The 27,248-nt window shown below is 55.2% G+C and overlaps 7 protein-coding genes across 7 annotated transcripts; 3 read left to right on the top strand and 4 right to left on the bottom strand.

The window, feature by feature from the left end:
- Window positions 1-201: 201 nt before the first annotated feature.
- CkaCkLH20_05745 (FHA domain-containing protein) lies at window positions 202-2,791 on the top strand (the record flags this gene model as incomplete). Its single annotated transcript, XM_038888463.1, has 5 exons — window positions 202-238; window positions 303-368; window positions 423-505; window positions 556-707; window positions 760-2,791. 5 exons carry the CDS (start codon window positions 202-204, stop codon window positions 2,789-2,791), a joined length of 2,370 nt encoding a protein of 789 aa, XP_038746360.1.
- A 210-nt stretch (window positions 2,792-3,001) lies between these two features.
- Window positions 3,002-4,084, bottom strand: CkaCkLH20_05744 (heme steroid binding protein; the record flags this gene model as incomplete). The annotated part of the gene is made up of 1 exon (XM_038888462.1): window positions 3,002-4,084. One exon carries the CDS (start codon window positions 4,082-4,084, stop codon window positions 3,002-3,004), a length of 1,083 nt encoding a protein of 360 aa, XP_038746359.1.
- Window positions 4,085-5,816: 1,732 nt separating this feature from the next.
- On the top strand, window positions 5,817-8,729 carry CkaCkLH20_05743 (uncharacterized protein; the record flags this gene model as incomplete). The annotated part of the gene is made up of 1 exon (XM_038888461.1): window positions 5,817-8,729. One exon carries the CDS (start codon window positions 5,817-5,819, stop codon window positions 8,727-8,729), a length of 2,913 nt encoding a protein of 970 aa, XP_038746358.1.
- A 2,097-nt stretch (window positions 8,730-10,826) lies between these two features.
- CkaCkLH20_05742 (phospholipase carboxylesterase) lies at window positions 10,827-11,456 on the bottom strand (the record flags this gene model as incomplete). Its single annotated transcript, XM_038888460.1, has 1 exon — window positions 10,827-11,456. The coding sequence occupies one exon, from the start codon at window positions 11,454-11,456 to the stop codon at window positions 10,827-10,829; it is 630 nt and encodes a 209-aa protein (XP_038746357.1).
- Window positions 11,457-12,034: 578 nt separating this feature from the next.
- Window positions 12,035-12,324, bottom strand: CkaCkLH20_05741 (uncharacterized protein; the record flags this gene model as incomplete). Its single annotated transcript, XM_038888459.1, has 2 exons — window positions 12,035-12,195; window positions 12,252-12,324. 2 exons carry the CDS (start codon window positions 12,322-12,324, stop codon window positions 12,035-12,037), a joined length of 234 nt encoding a protein of 77 aa, XP_038746356.1.
- A 3,763-nt stretch (window positions 12,325-16,087) lies between these two features.
- On the bottom strand, window positions 16,088-17,975 carry CkaCkLH20_05740 (uncharacterized protein; the record flags this gene model as incomplete). Its single annotated transcript, XM_038888458.1, has 2 exons — window positions 16,088-16,350; window positions 16,403-17,975. 2 exons carry the CDS (start codon window positions 17,973-17,975, stop codon window positions 16,088-16,090), a joined length of 1,836 nt encoding a protein of 611 aa, XP_038746355.1.
- Window positions 17,976-22,524: 4,549 nt separating this feature from the next.
- CkaCkLH20_05739 (uncharacterized protein) lies at window positions 22,525-23,251 on the top strand (the record flags this gene model as incomplete). The annotated part of the gene is made up of 2 exons (XM_038888457.1): window positions 22,525-22,710; window positions 22,796-23,251. The coding sequence occupies 2 exons, from the start codon at window positions 22,525-22,527 to the stop codon at window positions 23,249-23,251; spliced, it is 642 nt and encodes a 213-aa protein (XP_038746354.1).
- Window positions 23,252-27,248: the final 3,997 nt, after the last annotated feature.

Here is a 27,248-nt window from a genome sequence, read left to right as displayed (position 1 = left end):
GCCTGAAAAGTGGCCACGTGACCAGGCGTCATTTTCCCGCGAAACTCCGGGACGCGAACTCAGGCGATCTTTCGCGCAACTTCTCCCCGCAACACAATCCAATTCTGTTGTCACGACGCCCAACACCCCGCGCCGCAGCGGCACCCACATTGCGCAACGATCTGCACATACCATTCCGTGGATCAGAGAAGCGCCATCGCGATGTGGCTTCTGGAGAACGAGGCAGACGCCCTTAAGGGTACGAACGAAGCTTTCCAGCGTCGCATTGCATGCGACAAGAAGCTAACGCGATTGACTTGCAGGTCGGCGACTCTGGCTCCGTCCCGGAAAGCTGTATCTCTTCGGCCGAACATCCGAGAACATTGAGCGTATGCAAATCATCCGAGGCCTCTTTAGATGAGTCGTTTTGCTGACATCTGCAGCCGGAACTCTCGCGATCGCCCACAAGACCATCTCGCGCAAACACCTTACCATACAAGTCGACACAGTCCCCGACGGCGGCAGCGTACGTTTCGATGCATCAAGAACAAGAGTTTCTGCTTACATGATGTGCAGCAAGACCTGTCGACTCGGTCGACGGTGACGATTGAGGACCTGAACACGAAGACCGGCACGACCGTCGACGGACACAAGTACAAGGGCGAGAAGCATGTGGTTACCGAAGCCGCCGCGGAGATCAAAGTCGGAGGATGCCCGCAACTGTTTCGGTACGGGGAGACGCCAAGCGGGAGATGTTGACTGTTGCTGATCGTGTGCTAGTCTGACGTGGCACCCGGTGGTGCTGACGTTCAGCTCCTCAAGCAAGGAATTGCAGGCCGACCCGTTTGCCCGACTCCGTCCCGATCTCGAACAGCTCGATGTCAAGCTGATACCCGAGTACAACATTCAACACACGACCCACGTGGTAGTAAAGAAGCGGAATACATCCAAAGGCCTTCAGGCGCTTATTAATGGGAAGTACATCGTTACGGACTCATTCGTCAATGAATTCGTGGTTGCGGCCGCGGCGGACCCGACCGATACGTCTGCGCTGGAAAACGACTTTGATGGGCACTGGCCAGACGCTCTGAAATACTTGCCACCTCGAGGTGGCGAGCCTGTGGAGCATCCATCATCGGTATACGAGCCAGACGAAAGCCGCCATAATGTTTTCGAGGGTTACACATTTATCTTCTACGACAAGGGTCAGTTCGACAACCTACGCGCGCCAATCGCCAACGGCAAGGGCAAGGCGCTTTATACCAAGGTAGATCCGAACGTGACGACTGTCGATGAATTCATTCTCCACGTCAAGACAGTAGCAGGCGAGAAAGGACTGGGGTCCTTCGAGGACGGTAGCGAAGGACGTGGCGTAGTGGTTGTCCGCTACACCCCGAGCAAACACGTCTCTGAGTCGTGGTATGCCGATTTCTTCACGCAAGTCTCAATCCGTCTGGATCATCGCCCTATCGAGCAGAACGAGTTCTTAGAGGCCATCCTCATCAAGGATGCAAGCATCCTACGTCGACCTCTCGAGTTCGACCCTACACAAGGGCCCCGCAGCTCGCCGCCTCGACCGCAGGCAAGCACTGACTCCATGGAGATTGACCAACCTGCGGCTTCACAAAACACTCCTCAGGAATCCGCGCCCTCTGGACTTTCTCTCAGAACGACGCGCGTACGAAGAGCTGCGACAAGACGATTCGCCGGTTTCGACGCTGACGACGATAACGATGAAGAGGCCGCCACGCCTGCTGTGACTGAGAGGATTCCTGTGGATGCTGAACCAGAGGAAGGACTGTTTGTATCGCAAGACGCGGGTCCACCAGATGAGATCCCGGAATCGTCGCCGGAAGCGACAACGAGAAGATCACAAAGGAAGAGGCCTGCACCGCAAGATGACAATCTAGTGGATGACATGATCCCAACGGCGGCCGCAGCGAAGCGGCGTAGGGTCGCAGCCGGAGAAGACCCGATCCCTCGTCAAAAGGAACCCGAGCCTGAGAAGGCGCCTGAACCGAAGGCTCCAGCAAAGACCAAGAAGGCAAAGAAGGAGATTGACGTTCTCGACGTTGCCCGTCAACGACGCGAGGAGATGGAGGCCCGTGCCAAGGCCGAGAAGGAAGACCTCGCTAATCTTCCCGACGACATTGATCTCAGCGAGATTCGTCGCCTACATATCGTGGAGGAGATGCCTCTTCGTCAACCGTCGACCGATAGAAACCATGAACAAGACGCCGAAAATGGCCGCTGGGATCCTCGTTGGAACGGACGCAAGAACTTCAAGCGCTTCAGAGCTCGCGGGGAACTTACAGGCCGTCAGCCGCAGAAGGTCATCGTGTCTCTGGTGGAGGTCAAGAAGAAGGACTTCGGCATTGGTGACGATCACTGGCTCGAGGAGGACAGCCAGCGCAAGAAGAAGGGCAGTGACGGCCAAAAGAGCGGGACTAATCGCAGTGAGCCTGTTGCGCCTGCGCCTCCAGCCCCCTCTCGGCAACAGCGGATTGTTCTGAGTGACGACAGCGAGGAGGAGTCTGCCATGCCGGATGCCGAGCCCGCACCGGAATCGACGCCAGCGCCAGCCCCGGCTCCAGCGCCTCGAGGAAGGGCCTCCCGCGCGGCGACGACACAGTCACAGGCTACTAGCCAAAGCCAGACTCAGAGATCGACCCGGGGAAAGAGGGCAGCGCCGCCGCCTGTTTCAGAACCTCCGGCGAAGAAGACCCGGTCGACGCGGAAAGCAGTGGAGGTTGCCGATAGTGACGACGATAGCGACGATGAGCTCCAGTTCCGGTTTGGTCGGAGACGTTGAAGAAATGACGGTCTTCAGTTCCGATTTAGTTGGCGAGCGAGGTGTTCGGCGCAAGGGACGAAAGAGTAGTAATTTGCATAACTGCATTCGCTGTGGGCGTAGCGTCTATTATGGGGTATCTCTCTATCTGTATTTGCATGCAGGTCCTACCTGCGAATATACCTTTTTTCCCACCAATTTGTGTCCGCTTCTGATGCGTTGCCTCAACACTCAATCCATCTCGTCCATGGCGCTAGGCTTTACGACTTCTTCCTCATCCACCAACAACCCAACAAGACACGCCGAAAGCATGGTCTCGTAGTTGACCCAGGGATGAATCTCGCCGAACAACTTTGTCCCGTCCCGCCCCGCGCCACGAAGTAATTCAGGCTCGCCGGCCGGGTGATACGGCAGGTACGGCGTGATGTTATATACCCTGCCGCCCAACGCCATCCACGCATCCTTTCCCTTGCGACCGGTCATCTTCTTCAGCATCGACGGCGTGACCTTGAGATACGGCGTAGACGGCGGCAGGTTGCGCAGGTCCGCGTTGGGGCCCGAGATGCGCGCCCAGTCGAGCGGAGAGTGGCCCGGCGTGAGTATCACCTTCCGGCTCGGCTTGGACGGTTTGACGGAGTGCGTCGGGGGAGGCGCCAGCGAGGAGGATGAGCTCGAGGCGGGGCCGCGGTTGGGGACTGGGCGGGCGCGCTGGGGGGAGTTCATCGCTGGAAAGGCGGCCAGGCGAGGGGGCACTGGGCCGCGGGGTGCCGATGGCGGCGGCGGCGGCATCATACTGTTGGAGGTGGTGGTGCTTGGTGCCGGGGGAGGAGGCATGCTTCCTCGGCCCGGGATCGGGTTCGTTGCGCCCGTGGAGAGGTTGTTGGGAGGCTCGAGGGAGAACGAGGGCACGGCGATCGCCGGCGTGGAGGGCTTCGCCTTTGGGGTCGTCTGTTCCTCCTCTTCCGGTTCAGCTATCGTCGGCGGCGCGGGGGCCGGGCTCGGGCGGCGGATGGTGGGGGGAGGGGGCATGGCGAGGGCGTCTTTCGTCTTTGAGGGTGCGGTCGCGGGTTCTTCGGGGAAGTTGATGGAGGGCGGCGGCGGGGCAGGGGCGGCGTTGCGCTTCTCGTCGTTGGGAGACGGCGGTCGCTCGGGCGCGGATGCGCGACCTTTCGTCTCATCTTGCGGCGGCGGCGGCGGTAGGGCGTTGTGCCAGGAGAGGAGGAAGGGCGGCATGAAGGGGTGTATCCATGGCGGAGGGGCGACGATGACCCAGACGACGGAGGCGATGATGAGGGAGACGCCGACGTAGCCCATTTTTGCCGACCTTTGATGGGCCGTTTGGGGGGCCGCGACGGAGATGATGGGGTTTGGTCGGTTAGCTACGTGGGTTGAGGTGAGGTTGTCGTTGTTTGTCGTGGTCGAAGATTTGGAGATGCTGCGCTGCGACGAAGATGGGATTCTTTGTCAGCTTCCAGAAGGTCAGATTGCTGCTCTCCGAGGACCCTGAGTGGTCAGCTGGCGACAACAGACGGTACGTATCCTTCAAGGCGGCTGCTGAGCGACAGGGGGGCATGGGACCTCCTGCTCTGGCGGGGTTCGGACGGCGGAATGACGCGCTAAGGAGGTATCGGTACGTACCGAGAGCGCGCTAAGCTGGACGAGCCGGGCAACCAGGCGGCACTGGGCCAGCACTGGGCCAGGACCCCGGGACCACGGAGAAAAATAACAAACGAGATTTCTCCAATGCCAGCGAGAATTAAAAATAAAAATAAAAAAAGAAAGGATCATCGAACAAGTCCACACTGAGACTTGAGACTGATGAGATGAGATGTCACCGCCCAATCCTTTCCGCTTGCCTTGTCTGGCCTGGATGGCCCGCTGGCCGGGTTCGTGTTGTCCGTACAGATGGATATCCACCAGTGAGTGCATGTGTTCAGCCTGTTTACCAAGGCCCTGACACCAAGAATAAAAAACCACAACACAAGACAAAAATGTCACCTGTGTCAGAGGAGAGATCCGGGATTGGGTCCCAAGCGGAGTGGGTTGTGCAGGTGCGACGCATGAATAAACAAATGCCAATCGAGATGAAGGGATCCAACGGGCCTCGAGGAAGGAAAACACAACGGGAGGTCCAATGAATCCGGGACCATGGAAGAGTTGTGGCTGTTGTGAAGGGGAATAAGATGTCATATTGCATTCTTGTTGCATCTTTCCCATGTCCGTCTTCCCTCTCCTTCCCCTCTTTCGCTGCATCGTGAGTAGTGCGAGCTACTGATAGTCATTCTTCATCTGTGTCTCAAGCCGCCGCCTCCTACTCTTTTTTTTCTCCTTCGTCACACACACACTGGCACCCTCACACTCACACATCCCCTTTTCGGCAATCGAGGAACGTCTTTACACGTCTGTTCGAGTACTCCCGTTGATGACATTTGCGTGTTTCAGTCGGGGAACGTTTCGTGTCGAGTCAACGACTTTTGTTTTATTTTTTCCGAGACAACGCAGCCAACATCTTCACACACACGCCTCGTTCCACCGCACCTTTCTCCTATTCGGAATCGAGACTCGGAGGCCATCGATCGTCGCGGCCATCACCGCCTTTTGCCTCACCGACGTCGACACGAGCACACCTGACGGACAACCTTGAAGCGACATCGTCAACTGCCTCAAGCGGAATTACAGGCATCACAAACCCCCCATCTCACTCCCGAGGGACCCCCTCCATTCCCAAGGGGAACCCACCGTCACCGGTAAATTGGCCCGTGGACAGTCGGTGGCATCCCTGTTTCCGCCCTGTTTCTTCAAATCTCACTGCAGGCACTTCTCGTTCGGGTTCCTTTTTTTGCCCTGGGAACCGTCCAGGGCTCCAGGGGACGCCCAGGTTCGTCCAATGTGGTTACCCGGCCATGGTGGCCAGTAAGAAGCCGACTTGAGGCGGAAAAAAGGAGCCTGGAGGGTCTCACCACGTACCTCCACCACCCTAATACCTTTTTCACCACCTTAGTGCTGAAGGTGCACCACCACTACCAGCACCACCACCAAAGAAAACATGCGGTCTCTCACCTCGGCCAACACGCCGCCTGGCTGCAACAATCTTTCGACGCCCTCTGAAGACCTCCAGCAGGGCCACCAGAGGAAGCCCGACTCGTCCCGGTTCAACAAGAACATCAGGCCATCGTCGCTTTCGCCCGCCACTCATCGCAACCCCGCTACAACACCAACTCCTTCGCCTTTAGCAGGGAGAGCGGCATCGTCATTATCGACCCGTACGAGTAATAATAAAGCAGGCTCGCCGTTACGTCCAGATTCGCCCGCCGCGAATCGCAAACCCACGGTCGCCCAACTGCGAGCCCGAACCACAAATAATAATCCCGCTAGCACGCCCACCAAGGCGAGGACCACGAGGACTCAGAACACCAGCGCCAACACCAACACCGGCACCGGCACCGGCACCGTTCAGAAAAAGACAGTCGCTGTAACCGCTACCGCTACAGCTACAGCTGCCGCTGCCGCTGCCGCTGCCACTGGCCCACCAACCTCATCCGCTCCTGCAACGGGGCCCCGACGCATCACAGCTACCACCACCACAATTGGCTCCGGTGCAACCAAAACATCCTCCTCCTCCTCCACTGCTGCTGCAACCACCACTTCCAACACCACTTCCAACACCGCCAACCCAGAAACAACATCCTCCAACCCACCGCCATCTCCCACTACGGCTGCGAATACCACCACGACAACTACCCGCTCTTCATCCTCGCGGCGACTGCAGCCCGCCCTGTCCCCCGACTTGCGCACCCCTCTCCGCAATCGAGACCAAAATGTCCTGAACCCCTCTCGCCCTGCACCCGCCGCGCGAGCGAAGCCATCGCCAACACCGTCACCCACCTCATCCACACCCGCTTCCTCTTCCGCCTCCGCCTCCGCATCCTCCACGCCCACGATGCCCCCCTACGATAAAGGGGGCAGCACAACCTCCCGCCAGCCGGGAATGCCCTCCCTCACCGCAAAGGGAATCAGTCGAGCTCCTCTGACTCCGAAAGTCGCTGCGAAACCGTCCCCCGCCGTCACCCCCTCGGGCCGCCGCCCAAATAACAACACCCACAACCCGACACTACACGCAAATGCTGGAGGAGCAAGGGACGATGTCACGAGTGCGGCACCTATGCTCGGCAGCAAAAATAACATCACGCCACGCTCAGGAAGTCGCCAGAGCCGTGTCGACAGCAACAACAGCACCCCCAACGGCACACCGAACCCTGACCGAAATTCCGATTGGGATCACCAGCCCACTTTCCAGACCGAGCCCGTCAGGCGCCAAGTCGTCACTTTCAGCCCAGCGCCCTCCACCATCAACGGCCGCCACGATGCTGCCGACTCAAAGTTCTTCTATGCCTCCGACGCAAAGAGCTCGGCGCCTGCGCCTGCGCCGCAGCCAAAACCCAAAACAAAACCACCGGCCCTCGCCGCCCCGCAGCGAGGTTCGACCTTCATGTACGCCAATGGCAGTGCCGTAGAAAGGAATCGTCCCACGTCGCCCGGCTTGGGCTTCACTCCGATGCTGGCGCCGTCCCTTACTCCGTCGACGACACCATCGCAATCCCCGCAGCTTGGGTCGACTGCAGAGCCGCCGCAGAGCAAGTTCTTCTATGCGAATGGAGCTCCGAACCTGGCGCCTGGCTTCCGGCCATCCTCCGCGGCTTCGGGCGTCGGGTCAATCGCTGGGGAAACGAGAAAGCCAGCTAGACTCTCGGCCGGATCTGCGAGTGCTCTCTCCATGGCACAACGACCCATGTCTCCCAATAGGCCCGCGCAACCTCCGACGTCTGCCCCGTTGGTCAAGAGCAACAGCCAACCTAACCCCCGAGCCCAGATGACCAGCCCGCCACCACTGGCCCCATCAATACACAAGCGCAAGGTCAGCGTCGATGCCGTCTCCCAGGTAGCCAGCCATGTGGGCAGCAGGCCACCCAGTCAAATGGGCTCGGATGCTGCATCCACAGACGCTATGATCATGTCAAGATTTATGGCCTCTCAATCGCCGACGCCCTCCGAGATGCCATCCCCGACGATGTCCAGTTTCTTCCCCAATCAGCCGATCACGATAGCTTCGATATTGCAGGCCGCGGACGAGTTGAGTGAGTCCGAGTCGGAGGAGGAGGACGAGTCCAAGGATCTGGAGGAACTTCACAGCCCGACCAAGTCGACTCACGGCGACCCCTTGAACGACATGGTTGTGAACGCCAGACGGGAGCGTAAGGTGCAGGATCTGGAGATTACGAACGCCTCCCTGGAGGCCATCAACAGATCTCTCGAGAGGCAACTCAAGAAACAGTCGGCGGAACTGAGGCGGTACAAGAGGCTATCGAGGTCTGGTCGCCTGTCAGTTCCCGAGGCACCGCCCAGTCGGGTACCGTCCGAGTCAGCTACTGGTGGCCTAGGAATTGAGAACCTGGATCTTTCTGATCTCAGCGAGGAAGACGAGGCAGAAGGTGGCTTAGAAAATCTGGACGATTCCATGTTTGAGTCTTCCGAGCTTTCGGAGACGGATTCCGCGGAAAGCCCTGATGCTGACCCTGACCGCGACGCCCGCCGGAGGGAGCGAGACGAAAAGCGACTTCAGCTGGATCTCACCAAGCACAGGGAGTTGCTGGTCGACAGTCAGAAAATCAACCAGAGCATCAAGAGATGCCTGAACTGGAGCGAGGAACTCATCAAGGAGGGTAAGAAGGCCCTTGAATACAGTATCCGACCCATGGACGTCGAGTTGCCTCCTCGGGTGCTCCAGCCGCTTTACCTACGAGAAGACAACGAGGAGGAAGGGCGCAAGGACGACGCATCATCAGCACCGAGCAGCCCCTTGGACTCCCCGAAGAGTCTCACGCCGCCGTTATGGAGCAAAGAGCCGCAAGACCGCGATAGTGGAATCGAGTTACGCGGGGACAGCGCCGACGGCGGATAACATTCAACCAACACTACTTTCATGACATAATTCTTTCAGCAGACCGGATCTCCCGTCGCGGCCTGGACGTTGCGGCGGCATCGCACAACATCACCACTCTCTGACAAAATTTTCCTTAACAAAACCAACTCAAACATTGCATCAGCACGGGAGGCAGGATTAGTCGGAACCACGGCGTTTTCTCATTTGTTTTTTACGGACCTTTCGAGGAAAGATACGAAAGGGACGACATCATCGGCGAAGCATTGTATCTCCCCCCAGGAGAGCCTGCGAATTGCTCATCATTTTTCTGCAAAACACACCGGTTTTCCTTTGTCGCACTGTTTTTGTGTACCAACAGATACCCCAAAGCAACTTTACATATAAAGAAACGGAACATACAATTGGGCGGGCCGAAACGGGATTGATATCAAAAAGAGGCGCCCCCTTTTTTTCGGCAGCGCTTGGTTTGGAGGAAGTGTTGAGCTCTGCAAACGATTTTGTTGCAGAGGCGCAGGAAAACATAGACGAATGGCAAAGGGGCGGTCGAGAGGATTGCAGATGATGACGAGCCGATGGATAATATATCGATTCGAGTCAATAAGACCACCAGTGAAGCTGGTTAAGATCTATTTCTATGGCGTCGATTGAGGTGATGAAATTCGGGGCGGCTAACATACAAACAGTTGACGGCGTGGAGCTCCGACTGCGACTAACACCGTGGTCTATCTGGACTACCTTCTTGCAGCTCGCAAGCAGAAACAATCAGGCCCGTCACTCACCGCGATCGGGAGGTCATACCGGGTGCCATTGCTTCTCGACCGAGGTCGTCGCTCTCAACAGCCTCACTGACGGGTGGATATCAATGAGAGACAAGATCCACCGGGACGGAACCCCCTTTCCGCGCCCTTTGAATAGAAACACCACGTGGTACAGGAAGATGACGGACCCGGTCTGGACCCCGGGCGCGCATTTCTCGTCGACGGGGTTGAGAGACAGGAGAAGGACCGGGGTCGGTCGGGTCGTCGGAGGTTTTGAGGCTGTGAATGAACCCTGGGACCTGGGCTTGATAGGGGTTCCGGGATCGAGGTCGCGGCTTGGGAGAAGTCACGGAGGACCAAAACGACGATGTCTCAATCAAAAATGAATGAGTGGAGGTGAAATTCGAGTATGAGGCAAAAGGGAAGACAGATGACATGTTGCCTCGTGGGTGAATCGAACACCCGATCTCCTCATTACTAGTGAGGCGCTATACCACTTAGCCAACAAGGCGCTGAGAACCGGCTTCGAAATTGGAGCTCAAGGAGTGTGGGCGTGGGTCCTTGTGTGCTCGGCTGGGTTGGCGCTGCGGATTTTGGCGGTCTTTTTGGCGTTTTTGTGATTGAACTCTTTTGGTTTTTAGTTTTTGAGGTGTGAAGAGTTGGTTTTTGGTGTTTGGGTGATTGCGCTGTTGGTGGGTGGTTTTTGGGTTGGTTGTGGGAGTTTGGTTGGGTTAGTTGGCGGGCGGTTGAGGGAGCACTGGAACCGAGCCTGATGAACTCCTTTTTGGTTCATTGAGGGTTTCTTTAGGTACTCTGTTGTTATGCTGCTATTTTATTTTCTCCAGGGTAATGGTTTGAAGAGGAAGGAAGCTTGGCGATGTGATCTTAGAGCTTGATGTCTTCTCACTGATAACATCAGTTCCTGCTTGCCATGGCTTATCGTAAGACGTCCCAGATATTCAGCGCAGACCATGGGTTTATTGAATGAGTTAAATGAGTGACATCTTCGTACTTGGGATCCAGAATATTTGACTACTAGTCGATCTTCGAGTTGATACGGTTCTGCTGCCCTTTACATGTAGGTTAAGCACTGTCGGCTTAGTCTATCAAGCAAATACGCCGGTCTCTCTGTATATGGGTATTGATCTCTCATTATACAGCTTGTAAGACGACTTTCAAGACAAATCCATCGCATCATCAGCGGCCCCATCCTTCTGCAATATCGAACCTGCACCGAACCCCAGCCCGTTCAAAAACTCAACGACATCATCCATGCCCTTCGGAGAGTTAAACCAATGCCCTCCATTCTGATACTCCTTCCATTCCACCTCTGCCCCAAACCCCCGAAGCGTATCTCTCAAAACACACGCCCGTTGCCAACTAAGACCAGCGGATCGTCAACGCAGTGCTCCAGCAACATCGGCGTCCGCCGAAGCAGCCCGTCATCCTCCGGGACGTCCCCGAGCCCCAGTACCGCGCGAGTATCTTTTAGAGTCCTCCCGGGAAACGGCATCCGGCAGGAGAACCCCATAAAAGCCCCGATCCTCTCCCGGCCGTCCGGCAGTCCCAACTTGAGAATCGTATGCACGCCGGTCGCGGCGCCCTGGCTGATCCCGGCCAGGACGACGCGGTCATACCGCCCGCCCAGCATCTCCGCCTCCGCGACGATGATCTCCCGGACGGCGGAGACGCTTTCTCTGAGGCCCGCGGCCTGCAGCTCTTCCCGGTCTGAGAAGTCGGACACGTTCCAGACGTCGAACCACTGCGGGACCTTGTCCCGCGGGAACGCGGCGGGCGCGCTCGTCTCGGCCTGCGGGAAGACCCAGCGGAAGGACGGGAAGGCGTCCGCGAGGGTTCTGTCGCGGGAGTCCGTGGAGTATTGGAGGGATTGCGAGAAGGTGTGAGCGTTGTCGCCGCGGCCGTGGAGGAAGATTACGGTGTGGGTGTGCGTTGTTGACGGCGGGATGATGGTTTGAGGAAGATGCATTTTGAGATGGAGGTTCTCAAATGAGGTTTGCCTGACTTGGAGAAGTATGTTTGTTTTAGTTTTTATATGTTTGACAGGCTTACGCGAGTATTGTCTGACATACTTGTTCCGCGCTAGCACCGGTTCCAGGCAGCCACATGGTGTTGGCTGCCTGGTGAGGCTTGACGACGTATCAACATCCGGGCTTTTGGATGAGCTTGTCTATCCCACGCCAGGAAGACGTAGTTGACATCAATTACCTTTACCATTCAACGGAGAAAACAACTGTTGTCAGTGAGCTTTCGGCGCGAGAAGCCCAATACCAATCCCCCTCGTCATCATACTTTGCCTTGGAACATGGGAACATGACACAAGAAAGTGAAAGCTCATGTTATTGATGACTCCATCATCAACCCCTCGTCTATCGTAATCAGTACATAGTCATGTGGAGTTTCTTCACGAGACGAAAGTATGCTTTACTTGAAATCTCATTCACTTTCGCTAATTGGCATTCTGCTTTCCATACTCCATGTCATGTCCATGGTTTGAGGGCCCTCGAGATAGGTATTCATCGACTTTGTCCCCATGTAAACGCCGATTCAGTATGCCGGACGATTCATCCAGTTCTTGAGCATGTTTCTAACGCCGGTCCGCTGGTTATTCGAGCCCGTACTGCTCGTACTCTCTCGGCGACTGACGACGTTCGTCAAGTCGGAACCCCCGGACGGGGTTCGAGTCGCCATGGGCCTGTTCTTGTAGCCTGGAATGGTTCCGTTAGTGTCCATGTGTTATCTTGAGTTCTTGGGGTTAACATACAAGTCGTGTCGTATCGCTTCGGGTCTTCGATGATGGCGAAGAACTTCGCCTTAGCCTTGTCTCCGGGCGCCATGTTGAATGAAATCCACGGGTGATATGTTTGTTTTGGTTATTTACACGTAGTTTTTACACTAATTCATCGAAGACGCCGTCTACCAGACAAATGATCTTGCCCGACCACAAGAGGTAAGGAAAGAGGGGAAGACGGTTCTTATGTTCCTCCCAGCCCAGCAACCCAAGCTAGGACCCCGTGATTCCCTTCGCTGCCATAACCCGGGGTAAGGTTCGACTCCGACCATTCCTATTCGTTCGTCCCGTCTCTCGACGTTTCAACGATCTTCATTAGGATTTTGGAGAGTGCGGTTGCCTTTTCACCATCGAAATGAGGGGTAGGTAGCCCACCACCACCACCACTTACCATCTCCTCCAAAGTGCCGACTCACCGATGTACCCTCGCAGCATTATTAAAACCTTCCCGGTGGCTTGCGGACGTCCGGTTGGTCGTTCGACTTCTGGGTGTTTCGTGACAGTCGTTGGCAGCTTGGCATGAGTCGAACAGGTCCGACGAAGAGCGAGCCGGCGTTTTCGGACCGCGATGTTGCTGCTGTCTTTGTAATCAACATCGAGTTTGTCCAATCAGAGTTTCAGTCTTTCGCTGAAGGAGACTTCTTGAGCTTTTATTACACAATCTGTGTTTTCGGGGTAGTAGAGAGCATTAGCTCAGACATACCCGATGTGTATATTGTAAGTCATAGGAGCCACTACGTGCTCGTAGATTCAGGCCAACTTGCGACCAGCACTGGACTGCTTAAGTTAGTCCTTTTGAGTACAACGTGTTTGAGCTTGGCTAAGATTGAATGAACAAATTTATCCTGTTCGAGGACGACTTGAATCCAAGCATAACTTGAGTTAGAAGGAAAGCGCCTCGCGATCACCAAGTTGATTGATATGTGTCTCACATTCCAATTTTTGATACTCCGAAAGAATTCACTTATTAGTTCCCTCTGTAGTTCGCCCCTGGTATCAACAGATTCCTTCAGGGAGTATCCCCCTCGTCAAGGGGGCAGACGGGGGTAGAAGAGGACAGAAAAGGAATATCCTGACTATCCGTATTGACCCTTATGTCTTGAGCACGGCTCAGATTTTATAGCGTATTTTGAGTCAAATATAGCAGTTTACATGGGCAGGAAAGTGAAAGGCAAAGGGGAGGAAACATAACAGAGCACGGCTTGGTTTCGATACAGGAACCTATGGGTTAAGTTCCATCGCTCTGCCACTGAGCTACCGTGCTTACTCTTACTTTCCAAATCGAAGGAGATAATGTCTATTGAGGCTGTTTCAATAATTTGTGTTGTGACGCACCTTAACGGTGAAGCCAAACTTTTACCGATACCTCTTCGGCGATACTACCAGCATCAACCAACCTTAACGTCTTCAGAAGAGCCGCAACATATATCTCCTGAAGGGCTTGACCACATATAAAACGTGGTATCTGCTCTCCCAGCTTTAAAGGTTGATCCAAGGAACTTACCGATTAGAAGATCCCCAAGATCAACATGACACTCCAACGCCTTCCAGAGGAGCTCCTCCTCGAAATCATGTCCTTCCTCGACGTGCCCGGTCTCTACTTCATCCGCCAGGTCTCGTCCAAATTCGCCCGGCTCTTCGGGGACAGGCAATTCGACCAGTGGAGGAGCACAGAGAAACACGACAGGTCCAGGCCACGCCACCTGCGCTGGTATGGCGGAAAGATCGTCCTATTCCACACGGCACATCTCATAAGCTCGACCACCGCCCTACCCAATGTGAAGAAAGAAGAAACGTGGCAACGTCAAGAAGCTACCGCGTAAGGTCTTCGACCTGCTTGCCGATTGCGACTTCGAGTTCCCTTCCGACCACCACACCAGGCACGCCGCCGCCAACCAAATCATCTCGCTGCTCGACCGCCAGAAGCTCTGCGAGCCCTGCCGGTCCGTCAGAGACGGCCTGGACTTCGAGCGGCTCGTGCATAGCGTCGTAGATACCTGTGTGTGGTGTTACGAGTGCAAAAAAAAGGTATCGGGAAACGTTATCGTCTCTGGAACCCGAGCCACAAGAAGCCTTCAACTACTGGTCGTTCTGGGACTCGGCTTACAAATGTTACCCGACCGGACGCTACTGCCCCGTTCCTCATGGCCAGGCTCGTCTGTGCAAGCACAAGCATACCACTTTCGCCAGTATGCGGAAGGCAGTGGATCGTCACATATCTAATCGCTTTCCGCAGAAGCCCGAGGAGCGGTTCGCGAGCTTCTTGACCTGCGAAGAGTGCTTCGGACCCGACACCGAGGACGTACAATGTCCCGGCCTGCGCTTCGCAGGGCGGGAACTCGAGTACAAATGGAGAATCCCTCTGTCCAGGATCCAAGACGGCAAGATCGCCAACGAGCGGTTATCGCAGGCGGAGCTCAACCACCAAACCGGCGACGAGCACGACGACATACTGTGCCCCCACCTGTCCTTCGCCCCGGGCCCGAACTGCATACTGGACGGTATGCTTCCGTGGCAGCAGGAGGGCGTTTGGATGGGGGAAATCGCCTGCAAGGCCTGCGGCAGGGCGTACGCTTGGGAGAGAAGCCTAAGGGAGGTTGGGAGCGAGACCTACCTCACATCGTGGTGTTCAATGGGTTACGGTTGGGGTTTACGGTCGATCATGAAGCTCCGTCCCTTTGCGAAACCCGCGGAGCTGAAGCACATACTTTGGTGCGATAACGAAGGTTGTCACTTTCCCAAAGGGGCCTGGAAGAACATGAGGGAGGAGGAGTCCCACATGCCTCCTCCATCTGCAGAGGTGGAAATGTGATTGCAAGCATGCGCTTTGGAATTACGTGAACCAGGTATGTAGACTATCGCCGTGTGCTCTAAAGGGGCTTTAGCAATTTAAACCCTTCTATTATGGCGATTCTTATAGCAGCAATACTACTACTTGACCCCGTACAAGTTCTCAAGAAAACGTTCAGCGCCTAATTTAAATAATAGTAGAACTATTCTAAATAATGGGCTCAAACCAGGGCCTCTTATAATGCCAATGAAAGATAGGATGCCCTATTAAGGTCGCAGACCCAACTATGAAGATATCAACCGGCGAAGATCAAAAGATGAGATTCACAAAAGAACCTACTATATATTTCGTCTGCCCAAATTCGCTACAATCATAATCATAACAAGCGTGGAGTGGGTACACAACAAAGTTCCGTCTGGGGCTGCTCGTCAACCCACCTTCACATAAACGAAGCCAACTTCCTTCTCATGTACTGCAGCTTTTGGGACACTGTTGATAGATTTGAGCAGATATGTATGAGTGCTAAACAGACTTTTGGACGCACTAAGAATCTCTACAACATGCACAGACCGGCAAGACAGAAAAAGACATCAACCACGCGAAAACGAAACCATTTTGATGGCCATGTATGACTGGAGGACAAGCGGACAGGAAAGAAAACCCTCCGAAATGCGGGAGCCAAAGACGGAAATATGCCTCGAAGAAACAGAACTGCCAATGCTTGCCCCCCTTCCGCCCAGACTCCATATTATGACAATCCATGTGTCAGACCCGGACTCCGTCGACGAGACAAAATCATGAACCCAGGATTTCCCAAACCAGATTAGGGGTATGATGCTCTTTCTATGGCGCAGAAACCTCCCATTAACGCCCATTCCCCGTGATCCCTTGTTGCTGTGCTTGCATATTCGTTGTTGTCGTGATATGAAGGAAGAAAAAAGACCGAAACATGAGCTGCCCCCGCGCAAGCATGTTCGTTCTCGGTATATGACTCTCGATTCTGGTCGGGGTGGGGACTTCATGGCAGGGCAGCGACACTACCCGCCAGGAGTGCATAGTTGGCGAGCTTCAGAGACAAGACTCTTGACCGGGGATAATCAGGGCTAATGATCATGCGCCCGTCTTTGTTGAATCCCACTTCGCCAAATGACTCGCTCAGCTGTTCAAACTTTGCGTTTGGCCGGACCCGGTTCAATTCCGCCAGGATATTGTCGCTCCAGACGCCAGAACACCAGCCGTCTCGCAGGACAAAGTATGGGTTCAGTGGTGGGACAGGCGAGTCTGCAATAAAGATTAGCGAAGAGCAAATACGATGAAACAAGAGGAAACATACCCAAGTCCACAAACCGAATCCGCAGGTAGTCCAGCGCTTTGAGAGTCGACATCGAGTGGATGCCCGCAAGAACAAGCATCTCGAAGGCATGAATAAAGTTCATATCTTGAATCCCGCTTCCTGAGTCGTGGAACTGAGGAACCGGACGGCAGCAGTTCTTGACAGTCAAGTCGATTGTTTTGAGCCGCGTCGTTCTCGGGTCCGACCTGATAGCCGCCATGTTGAAGAATGCCTTGCAGATGCGGCCGGTGTAAGCCAGGTGCTCGAGCGCGGGTGTCGCATCCGCCAGTCGAGTGCAGAAGTGAACCTGGTTGGAGACCTTCATGTAGAATGGGGGGCACGTCAACTCCCGGCGGTAGTCGCTTTCCAGGCACAAGTTGAGATACGTGAGGTTTGTGGGGAGTTTGGGGAGAATGCTAGCCATGCTCAAGTAACTCTTGGACTTGGGCTTGCTGTAAGAACCGTGCCACTCGTTCAAGTTCGGAAGAGAGCCGAGAATGGAGGCAAAATCGGTGTCGTCGCGCATCAAGTTCCACTGACCCTTCGTCACCAGCGTGCGCACCGAATCAAGGGTAGGCAGGTGCCAGCCCGCAGGACGTCCTTGCCAGCTGTGTTGCACTTTTGGCGCCTTCTTCCTCTCGCCTCCCTCGATCGTGAGAACGCATACGTCGGGCAGTGCCTGGGAGACAAAGGAAAAGGCCTCCTCGAGACTGCAGTTGTTGGCGGGAAGGGTGTAAGTCGCATTCGTCAAACCGTCCATGGTGACGGTTGGGAGGGTGAGAGTAGTGCTTAGCGCCAGCGGTCCGTACTTTGGCTGAAAGACGGGGAACCAAATTTCAATGTGTTTCACATAGCGCCTGAGGTGGTTGTGTTCGCTAAAGTAGATCATGGCCATCTCGAGCGACTCCACCGTCGCCTTGATCTTGATATGGCGATACAGGCGCTCCTGAATCAGAATCCTCCAGACAGGGCTCACGAGGGCCAACTCCGACAGTTCTCTGCGCCGCGAGTGTCGCAGTGCGGTTCCCCAGCTCTTGGTCACGCTCTGCATGCCGACTGAACTCTTGGAAGACGTGGATACGCGGTATCCGAACAGGTGATCGAGGATGCACTCGTGGATCTCGGCGGGCAGGTCGTTGAGGTTCAAAGAGGGCGAAGCCTCGGTAGGCTCGAGGGAGTAGGGAGACGTGGTCATGGCCGGGCCTCCGTAGGCGTCGGCGTGATCGGCGTCGGCCATCGGATAGCAGCAATCCGAGTTCCGTTGATCGGGGTGCAAGAAGGGAGTGCTGCTCGGGCGTGTCGGGGGCACGAAGTCATTGCTCTTGGCCTGTTCGAGAGGAGGACTGGAGGGGCCGGGAGATACGGGGTTGGAGGCGGTGTTGAGGATTGTTGTGATGATGGAGGCGGTCATGATCGAGGTCAACTCTTGTGTTGCGTTGGCGTTGGCATGGTAGTCGTCTCGCGACGGTCGCCTATCGATAGGAGAGTCGTCTCGGTCTCGGTGGACGTTGTTCGTGACGTCGGGATGGTCGTCGTCGGTTGGGGGTAGAGACGGCTCGACGCAAACGGACATGGTCGTGTGTGACGGATGGTGGACGGGTTGGCGGAAGATCGAAAAGCTAAGATTTTCGGAAAGATTGAGGCGGTTCCAAGGTCATGGCAGTCAGGAATCGAAACGAGTCGAATCTTGTCGGGGATGGCGGGAATTGGTTGTCAGGCGGGACGGAGAGGGAAAACTGGAAGGTGAAGGGAGATTGGCCTGGGCTGCTTTGACGATGGTGGGGGAAATGAAGTCCCAATAATTCAGAGACCCTTGATGGCGAGACCGGGGGGGTCAACAATGCTGGGCGCAACTGTTTTGGTAGGCGGGCAGCCGTATTCGTCAGGTAAGGGCCCAGTCAGTTGGCCGAGGAGACGGAGACTGGGAGACGACTTGTTGGAGACCTTGGGGGAATGAATGGTCTGGCGTGGTCTGGTCTTGGTCCAACTCCAAGGGTGGTAAGGTTACCCTTTGCCTAGAGGCAGAAAGGTAGCGGCGAGTAGCGTTGCGCTGGGGTCGCTTCGGTTGCCCAAGCCACTTTACGCGGTCGGTCGCGTGCGCAGCGGCAGAAAATGGCCCAATGGGTGTTGATAAGGGAGGAGTCGTCTTTGACGGAGAGTGTGGGAGTGTCGATCGACCGGTGGCAGTCTGGAGCTGAATACCTCAGGTACCTCGAAGTGAGGCAAGGCAAGGTAAACGGAGAAGTGTCCTGTTGCAGGCGCAGGTCCCTTGCTCTGGAGAGGCCAAACAAAGGGGAAATAAGGCGACGGCAGCGGTAGCTCAGGGCTGTTGTGTCGGGTCGAGAAATGAAACGGGCGCCGGACACTTGGGAGGGTGTTTGGACGGGAAGATGCGCAAGAAAGGCTTGCTTGCTTCCTTTGCTGCGTAGGCGAGATATCCGTAGGTAAGTCGTGGTAGAGTCGCAGATGGCAGGAATGCAGGGCAACGACGCAGGGCAACGCAGCGAAGCACAGGGCGACGACGGCGGTGCAGTGGCGAGTGCGGGTGCGGGTGCGGCGTGTTCAGGTAATCTTAGTCTTAGTGTGCGTAGGAGCCGGGAAGACGATTTGGCGAGATGGTGTTGTATGTACGGCAATGCGACGCGAGGGACGAGGACGAGCTGGGCAGGCGGTCAGTCGACGTACGGTGTTGGTAAGATAACACCAACCAGGGTCGCCCAGTACGGAGATTTGATGATGATGATATGATCTGCTTTTTTTTTGTTTCCGGTGACGAGATGGGAGTCGTTATACGGCGGTATCCACGATGACGATGGGGGAAACAACGTGTCAACGGAAGATCAATTGGTAGGTGGTTTGACAAGAAATCAGGAAAAGGAAGCAGAAGTGGAAAAAGGAAACAAGAAATAAGGTAGCCCTGGAGAGGAATGACGGAGCCGAATGGAAGTCTGAAGAGGAGGCTCGGAACGGCAGTCGGTAGTTTAATTCTTGGGCCGCAGCTGGAAGGAGCAAACAGCATTATAATTTGGCCATCACCCAAAATGATATTTGATGAGGCAGGCGGGGGAAGGCCAGCATCAATCTTGAAGTCAGGAAGACACCCGATGACAGTCATTGGTAGAGAGTCGACAGTCAGGCCTCACTAACACCACCACCAACAGAACCTGACATGAACTGGAACAATGGAACCCAACACCGAATGCCTACCTACCTTACCTTAGGTAACCTGCACATTACCTACTTGATGAGACGTGCACAGCCGTCCTCCGCGACAAGTTCCGAGAGTCAGAGTCAGTCACAGTAAAAAAAAGTATACCGCGCAGGACAGGGCAGTAAGGATTCACCAGTCCGTCCAGTCCGTCCAGCCGGTCCCGTGCGTGGTTGGCCGTTGCAGCACCGCCTTAGCTTGCCGTAGTGGTCACACCCAGTGTGTCGTGTTAGTGAGGCCCGACGGGGACTTGCCGCTCTCAGCCCAAAGTCGACTCAGATACTGCCTTTTCCAGGTGCATTAGGTCAGCCACTGACAACACTACGGCCCGGACCCTCGACACGGGCCAGCAGCCAGTCGTAGCGGTTGGTCACAGCAGGATGGTCCGCCGCCGCCGCTCATTTGCCGGCGCCACCACAGCCCGGCCTCCGCACTTTTCCCAAGGTGCGTTATCGTTATCGCCGTCTCCCGATTTTTTTATCGTCCACCTTATCTTAGCGAGCCAAGCGCGTCATACCTATCCAGCTTACCTAATCCCGGTTTGCCCACCGAGACGCTCCACCAAAAGCCTGCGGCAGTTCCGAAGAGGCAATAACAACCTAACGCATGAGTTTAAGCCGCAAGTCATCCCACCTTCTCTGCTCGATGCATGAATCTGACCAATTTTCGCTCCATCACGTCAGTCCCTTTTTTTCACTTTTCTCCCGACCTTCCTTCTTCAGGGTCCAGTATTCCGCCTCCAACAGCGAATGAGATGTCGCGTATTTTCAACGCCGCAAATCTCCCGGAAAATCCCCGGCAAGACATCCACAACAGTCATCACCACCACCACCACACCACCACCACCGTCAATATCGTCGTCATGCCTCGAGGCGACCGCCGAAAGCCAAACGCCAGCCCTACCCCAGGAACAGGCCGATCAGAGTTCGGAGAAAACTGACAAAGAGATGACAACTCCTTGCAAATCCAACCGGAATGACGAAACCCCTTTCCCTCCGAGTTGCCAGAAATAGCCTTCGCCCAACCTTCCACGCCTCCGTTTCAACTCCTTCTACGGCAGGCATGGCAGCTGTTGCCGTCAACCTTCAACCTTCTCTCGCGGGGAAAAAAAGGTCACGCGCCCCATTTTAAAAGTCAGCCGCAGGTGAGATCTCGCGAGAGTTCAAACCTTGGCCCGATGTCATGACAACTCTGGCTGGCCCCGTCCGGAGCAAGCGCACCGGGCTCATCGCGCGACGGGCTGGCCGGACGATATCGTTTCCCGGGCGAAGAGCATTTCGGATGTCGGGCGGCGACGGGGGCTGCAGAACGGGTTATCTCTTCAGTTGGTGACATGATTCATCGAACTCACGCGGGTTGATCCGACGGCGGGGTTTCCCAGGACTACCGCCGCAGAGAATGTTCGGCGCTGGAATGCCAACGTCTCGGCGACGCACGCCAACTTTCTTGGAGGTGATTGACAGGGCGGACATGCTCTTTTTATCAACGCATTCTGGACGTGGATTCTTCACGTTGCCTTACTTGGCGGCAGTAGCCAAGCCGTCGGAGCTAAGCAGATGCCCAGGATGTGGCCAAGTCAAGTTTGAGGCGTGCCTGAGTCGGAACGTCGTGAATCACGCCAGCTTGCATTCACACGCGTGATTGATCGACGGCTAGGCGATTTCGTCGTGCTGAGTCGAGCCGCCGCGACGCGCGCTTCCCGTGGTACTCTGATCCATGTGGACAGTGACACTTCGCTACTCGTTATTGTTTGAAAGACCGGTCTAGACTAACAGATATGAGACGAAACTCACTTTGACAACAACTAGGCATCATCATCATCATCAACTCCGCGCATGAAGCGTGAAGGTCAAGTTGATGACGGATATCTGTGACTTCTTATCATTATCAAGTCTTCTTATTGCTGTCAACGAAACAGTTGCCGCGACGCTCACCAGGTCGTGCGCAATATTTCCGCTCAACAATGCTTGGGAATCCGTGCTTTCGTGGCATTTTTTCTGGACAGTGTATTTTGATGCAGATGTAATAAGGGGCACAGGAATTTGACATTCATATCGTGATATATGTACCGCTATAACCAGAAGCGAGCGCAGTCAACATCTTCAGGGTCCCCCACAAACCCATTCAAGGCTCTGCGCTAGGCGAATTTAGAACGGCTCTCGATTATCGCTGTCTCTTCGGAAAGAGTTATTCTATCCGTCATCTATGAGGGATGTGGGAAATGGATCGTGCCATTTATGCCGATGTATTGAACTGTGGTTACTCACGACATGTAAACGGAGACAATAGCGCAATATCAAATCAGGTCATTCAACATACGAATCTCCGCGATCAATGCCATATTCGAACGCCGAGCAGAGTATATGATGAGAGAATGTCTCATTGCCGCCGCTTTCGAGGTCCAGCTGGCTCCATCACGGGATTTGCAAAGCCACACTGAGTGTTGACATACGTTGTGAACCAAAGTCGAAGTCAACGTCACGATATCTCAACAGAGGCTTGTTGTCACAAGCTGAACTACGATGCTGATATCTGACACGTCCAGACCGTTTTCGGGGGGCGGAACGGTCATTTGAGACATGGCTTCTTCGACACCAGCTGAACTTCAACACCAGCTAAGCGTCAATGTCAGCTGAACTCGAGCACAAAGTCTACTGAATGGTAAGCCATTGAAGATTCGCAAACCCTAACACTTGCTCTGTGGTAGTTGAAAAGGAGTGCTGGTATCTGAGAGGTGTTATATCAACCCCGAGGCACACTGAGATATAAGGTTACACGTCCTCCAAGTCGCCAAAATCCAGACTTCGACTACAGAGACTTGCTGACCTCTATTCCGAGCATATCGGCAACAAACTGCCAGCAGCTACGCCAATGCGACGTCGGGTCTAGATGTCTCCTCCAGCTGAACATTACGATGGCACCGGAATCATCCCAGACAGGAAGGAACACTGGCCCCCATTGCCTCTTCAAAAACTGGCGCCTAGGCCCGGAAAAGCTCCCAGACACTCACATCAACAACGTCCTCCTCGCAGGATACTCACGCTTCGGCAACAAGACGCCCAAGGAGTTCATTGACAGATGGTACCCGAACAACACCACAGTACGTCCGGCGTCACTCCCCCTATTCACCCTGACAACGTTCCATCTCACATACCAAAACCACTAACACATCAACCCCCTCACAGCAAGCCCAATGGCCCAACCCCCAATGGGACGGCTTCCTCTCCGGCCCTCCTCAACAGCTTACCATCCTCCGCCCAACCCCCGGGACGAAAGTTCTCATCGACCGCTTCGGCAAGGAAGACACGCCCTACTTCGCCCCCTTCAACACCGCCTTCGCCAACCGCAGCCTCTCCCCGGCCAGCCTCAACTTCACGATCACCCCCGAAGCCGAGCTCGCCCGCAGGGTCGACGACTCCGACGCGGACATGTACCGCGTGTACGAGATTGCGAAGCCGTTTGAGGTCTTTGCGGGCGCTTGTGCGCCCGGGTTCGAGCAGCCCGGCGGCGGGACGCAGTATGTTGTTAAGGACAGGACGAGTGCGAGAGGCTTGGTTGAGGGGGGGTTCTTGAGAAGGCTGAGGTGGGAGGAGGTTGTTGCTTTGTATAAGGGTATCGTGGAGGGAGAGGATCGTGGCTAGTGGTCATGGAAAGGGTGTGATTCAATGTTGTCGTCGAGATTGTCTCTAGGACCGGGCCTTCGAGATAGATTCTGTTGTAAGCTACGAGGCAACTTTGTCCATACTGCACGTATTCGCCGGGCTTAAAGGGCAAGCGATAGATTGTGATAGATGACGATGGAGGACGGTAAGTCGACTTTGATAGCGTCTTGGACGACATGATGCAGCGTGGGCGAAGACATGGAAGCTATGAGCTCGTGTTAGCGTGATAGACGATGTTGATTCGGTCTCGTCTCTTGAACTCCCTTCGCCATTTCCAACAACATTATGAAGGCAGTAAACAGCATCATTGTGTATCATTGACGGCCTCATCGAGTACTGCAGGAATACAGAGCAGAAGTCAACTACGAATTCAACCAAGTCACAACCGTCAGGACTTCTAATCGCAGAAGCACCAGGCCGCCGAGACTACCAAGCCAACAGTCTCACAAAGCGAAACATCGAAGACACCATCCATAACCCACCATGATACTTGACCCCAAGTCACCGCCCAGAACCAACATCCCGCGTATCGAAAAGGATCAGCCCAAAGCCGCAGTCCAAGCCAGCAGTCGATCTTCTTCACAAGTCCTGCTACAGATCGCCCAACGACCACAAATCTCCCCACAAGGAAGAGACCACATCAAAACACGGCAAAAACACAAATCGACGAAGATCCCTTCTTGGCAAACAAAGCAAGCCTTTTTAAGCGTGTAGGGCGTCGTCGTCGTCGTCGTCGTCGGCCTTCCCCCGTCGATTCTACGGAGAGGCCCCCCTTGCCCCTCAAAACAAGCGTTATTGAAACAACACGCGCGAGAGAAAATCCAAAAAGACCACAAATACTCGAACCCAGCCAAACCCGCCAATCAACCTCGCTCACAACCCGCAAAACGCACCGACGTTGTAACGTAGAACATCGTCCCCCAGAGATCGGCGCTGAGAAAGATGGACGTCCCACGGTCGGAGGCTGACATCCGACAAAAGGATGGGGATTAGGTCGCACGCGGATATCTTATAATAGCAGGAGACAGGATACATATCCGTATGTAGCATCGGAGTCCCGGGAGGTACGTGTGCGGAACGGGCCAAGACCAGGGATCGCGGCGCCCTCGGTCGGTCGATCGGGGCGGACTCGTCATTCGGCGCCGTTGGAGACGCATCGACGGAGAGAGAGAAAGAGAATGATGTGCGATTTGTCAACCGGCGAATGCCAAAAAAGAAGGTTACACATCGGCAGAACCTCCACCAAAGACGCTCTTCTGCTCCATCGTCTCGAGACGGGGTCCCCGACATCAGACCACAAAACATGATCGACGTCGGCTGTCAGCCCAAAAAAACATGCTTGACTGATGTGTCTGCTGGCTGGCGTACAACACATGCTATGCAGCTTGCGACAGAGAGCAGGATTGTGGGGGGCCGTGGTTTCACGGGACTGCAACCCGTCGCTGCGGCGTCAAACGTCGGAAGTCCCGCACAGCTGAACAGGCGCCGATTTCACCGCGCGCGCGCACGCGAGAGAGGAGGCCGGCCCCTCGACGCGCAAGACTGTGATTCAGAGTTGCCAAGACGTACACACTTCTTTCACTCGCCAAACAAGCAAACGGGGGGCCCAGGTCATGTCGAGTGGTGTTGGTCCGAAGAAGATGGTCTTGGCGGTGTTCGAAGACGCGTGGGAACGACGTTGCTTGTTCGAGGTCATACTTACACACGAACAGGCGGGTCCAGTCCGCTTTCTCGAACTTCAGACAAAGGAGGAGGAGGAGGAGGAGGAGGAGGATGTCAGCTTCTCCTATGCTATGAGACGATGACGAATGTCGGGTCGCGAGAGAACCAACATGAACAACCCGGCCGTCTGAGAAGTGAGGACACGACGGACCGGACGCCTCATGTTCATTGTCCAACACTCGCAGCGCCGGGTGGCCCCTTCGTTCGAACGGTTCAACATATCTGACACAGGCACGGCGTCGAGGTTCAGATGTCGACGACGACCTTCTTTTTTGGATGGCAGGCGTTCTTTTCATATTGAGTGCGGGTGGCAGAGAAGCCGGGTTTGACGTTTAAACCTCCCGAAGGCGGCTGAACCAGTCCTTCCGTCGTGCGGGGGACGGAGAAATCGAGACTCTGCCGGGAAAAAGAAGGATTGCAGAGATGAGAGATCTCCCGAGCCGTCGATCATTGCAGTCGCCGCCGGGCGCGGCGATTTGTTCTCAAGTCCGGAGCAGCGGCGTCAACGACAAAGCCAAGCCGAACAATCATCAAAAACCCGCCGTGATTGCCGGCCCAGGGCCCCGTGGACCAAGAGGCTGGACCGCGACTGTATTACACACGATTGCAGGATTCTAGATTACCTTATTTCGGGTGCCGGATACGATTGATGGGCAGGACACAGAGACCAAGCGTAGATACGAAGTTGGCGAGCGATGTTTGCATGCAGAGTCGCATCGCGGACGGGGGTGTTGAGCGATGCGTACCCCCTTCCCAATCTCCAGGCGCAGCGGTGGTGGTGGTGGGCTGACGACGGCCCGGCCAATGAAGGGTTCGTCGAATGTCGGTTAGTCAGTCAGGCTTGTTGAAGCCATCTCCGTATCCCGTGATCCATATTCCGTCCCGGCGGACGAGCTTCCATGGTTGTTTTTGTTCCACCGTTTGCTAGATTCTCCGTTTACGTAGCCAGGCCTGCCAGTTTAGTTGACAACTTGGTTGAGTGAGAGTCATGGTCTAAGAGCATACGCAAGTCTATGTTCGACTTCAAGAACAGCAAGCCGAATGCCTGTCCCCGTCAACTATACAACAGACAAGCCGCGCCACGATAGATGGGATGAAAGAAAGACAGCGCGGCTTTTGAGACGTCAAATCGTCGTCGTCGTCGTCATCTCGCGCTGCCAGCAGTGAACATGCTCAAGTCTCGTCCGTCTCCAATGCCTCTCCAAAGTGACAACAAACACCCCTGCTTCACCACCGCTGTTCAGAGCCAACCAGAACCCCGGACAAATCTAACACAACGGAGAAGTTCCCTTTTCCCCTGGGCTGAGCCTGCGTCCGTCATCCCTGCCTACTACGGAATCCAATACCGCGCGCCCTTGTCTCGAGACCTGGCACGACGACTTGTCAAGCCCGCGTCGATGTTTCATCCGTTGTGAAAAGGGCAGGTCGTGGGCCAATAAGACCACGGCCGGGCCCGCCGCGCCCACGTCTGTTTCACAGTAGCCGATTGGGTGCTGGTGTTCTCGGACTGTCGTCTGTTCTCTTCGGCCAAGTCAAAGTCGCAAGTCAGGAAGAAGCGAACGCAAGTCAAGACTCAGAGGCCTTTTTGCTTCAGTGTCGGCCTTTTTCACGATTCACCATGGTCCATGTTCACTTCGAGTGGAGAAGACCCTTTCAGCCGCGCCTGATGACATGGTTCCGCCTGGCGGTGATAGTCTCTTTTTTCCCTCCGTCACGGGCATGGTCCACGGCATAAATCTTGGCTCCTATTAATCTATCCCCTTCATAGCGCACCTCACCGCCGGATTTCCCACTGGGCTCCCTTCGCCTCGCTCGGCGTCCTTCCACCAAGGAAGATACGCAGTATGGTACAATGCCACCCTTTCCAACTTGTACCGCTCCCCTAGACAAGGTCGTGCCCGGTCACGATCTAGGGCTGGCCGCGTGCTGTGCAGAAGAGAAGCGGTGTTGATCCGGGTTTTTGCGAGATGGGAGATGGAGCAGTCCACCGCGCTGCAACGACACCATCTCCGGCCTGGTCTCCTCCGTGGCTCCGTGGACGCCTCCAGACTCGGCTCCAGAGAGAGAGAGAGGCCTCACTCACCGACCGGTGATCTCGGTATTCGTTAATCAAATCCCGTAGTACATAGTGTAGTCATAGTCGTATGGATACACAAACGGGCAAACTTCATGTGGCGCTTCCCGCGGCGCTTCCCGCAAGCCAGTCGAGTTTCCAATCGAGTTTCTAATCAAGCTGTGGCTCCCTGTTCACATG

Source organism: Colletotrichum karsti (genome assembly GCF_011947395.1).
Source record: "Colletotrichum karsti strain CkLH20 chromosome Unknown Scaffold16, whole genome shotgun sequence".
Classification (NCBI taxonomy): domain Eukaryota; kingdom Fungi; phylum Ascomycota; class Sordariomycetes; order Glomerellales; family Glomerellaceae; genus Colletotrichum; species Colletotrichum karsti.
This window is presented reverse-complemented; position numbering and strand designations above follow the sequence as displayed.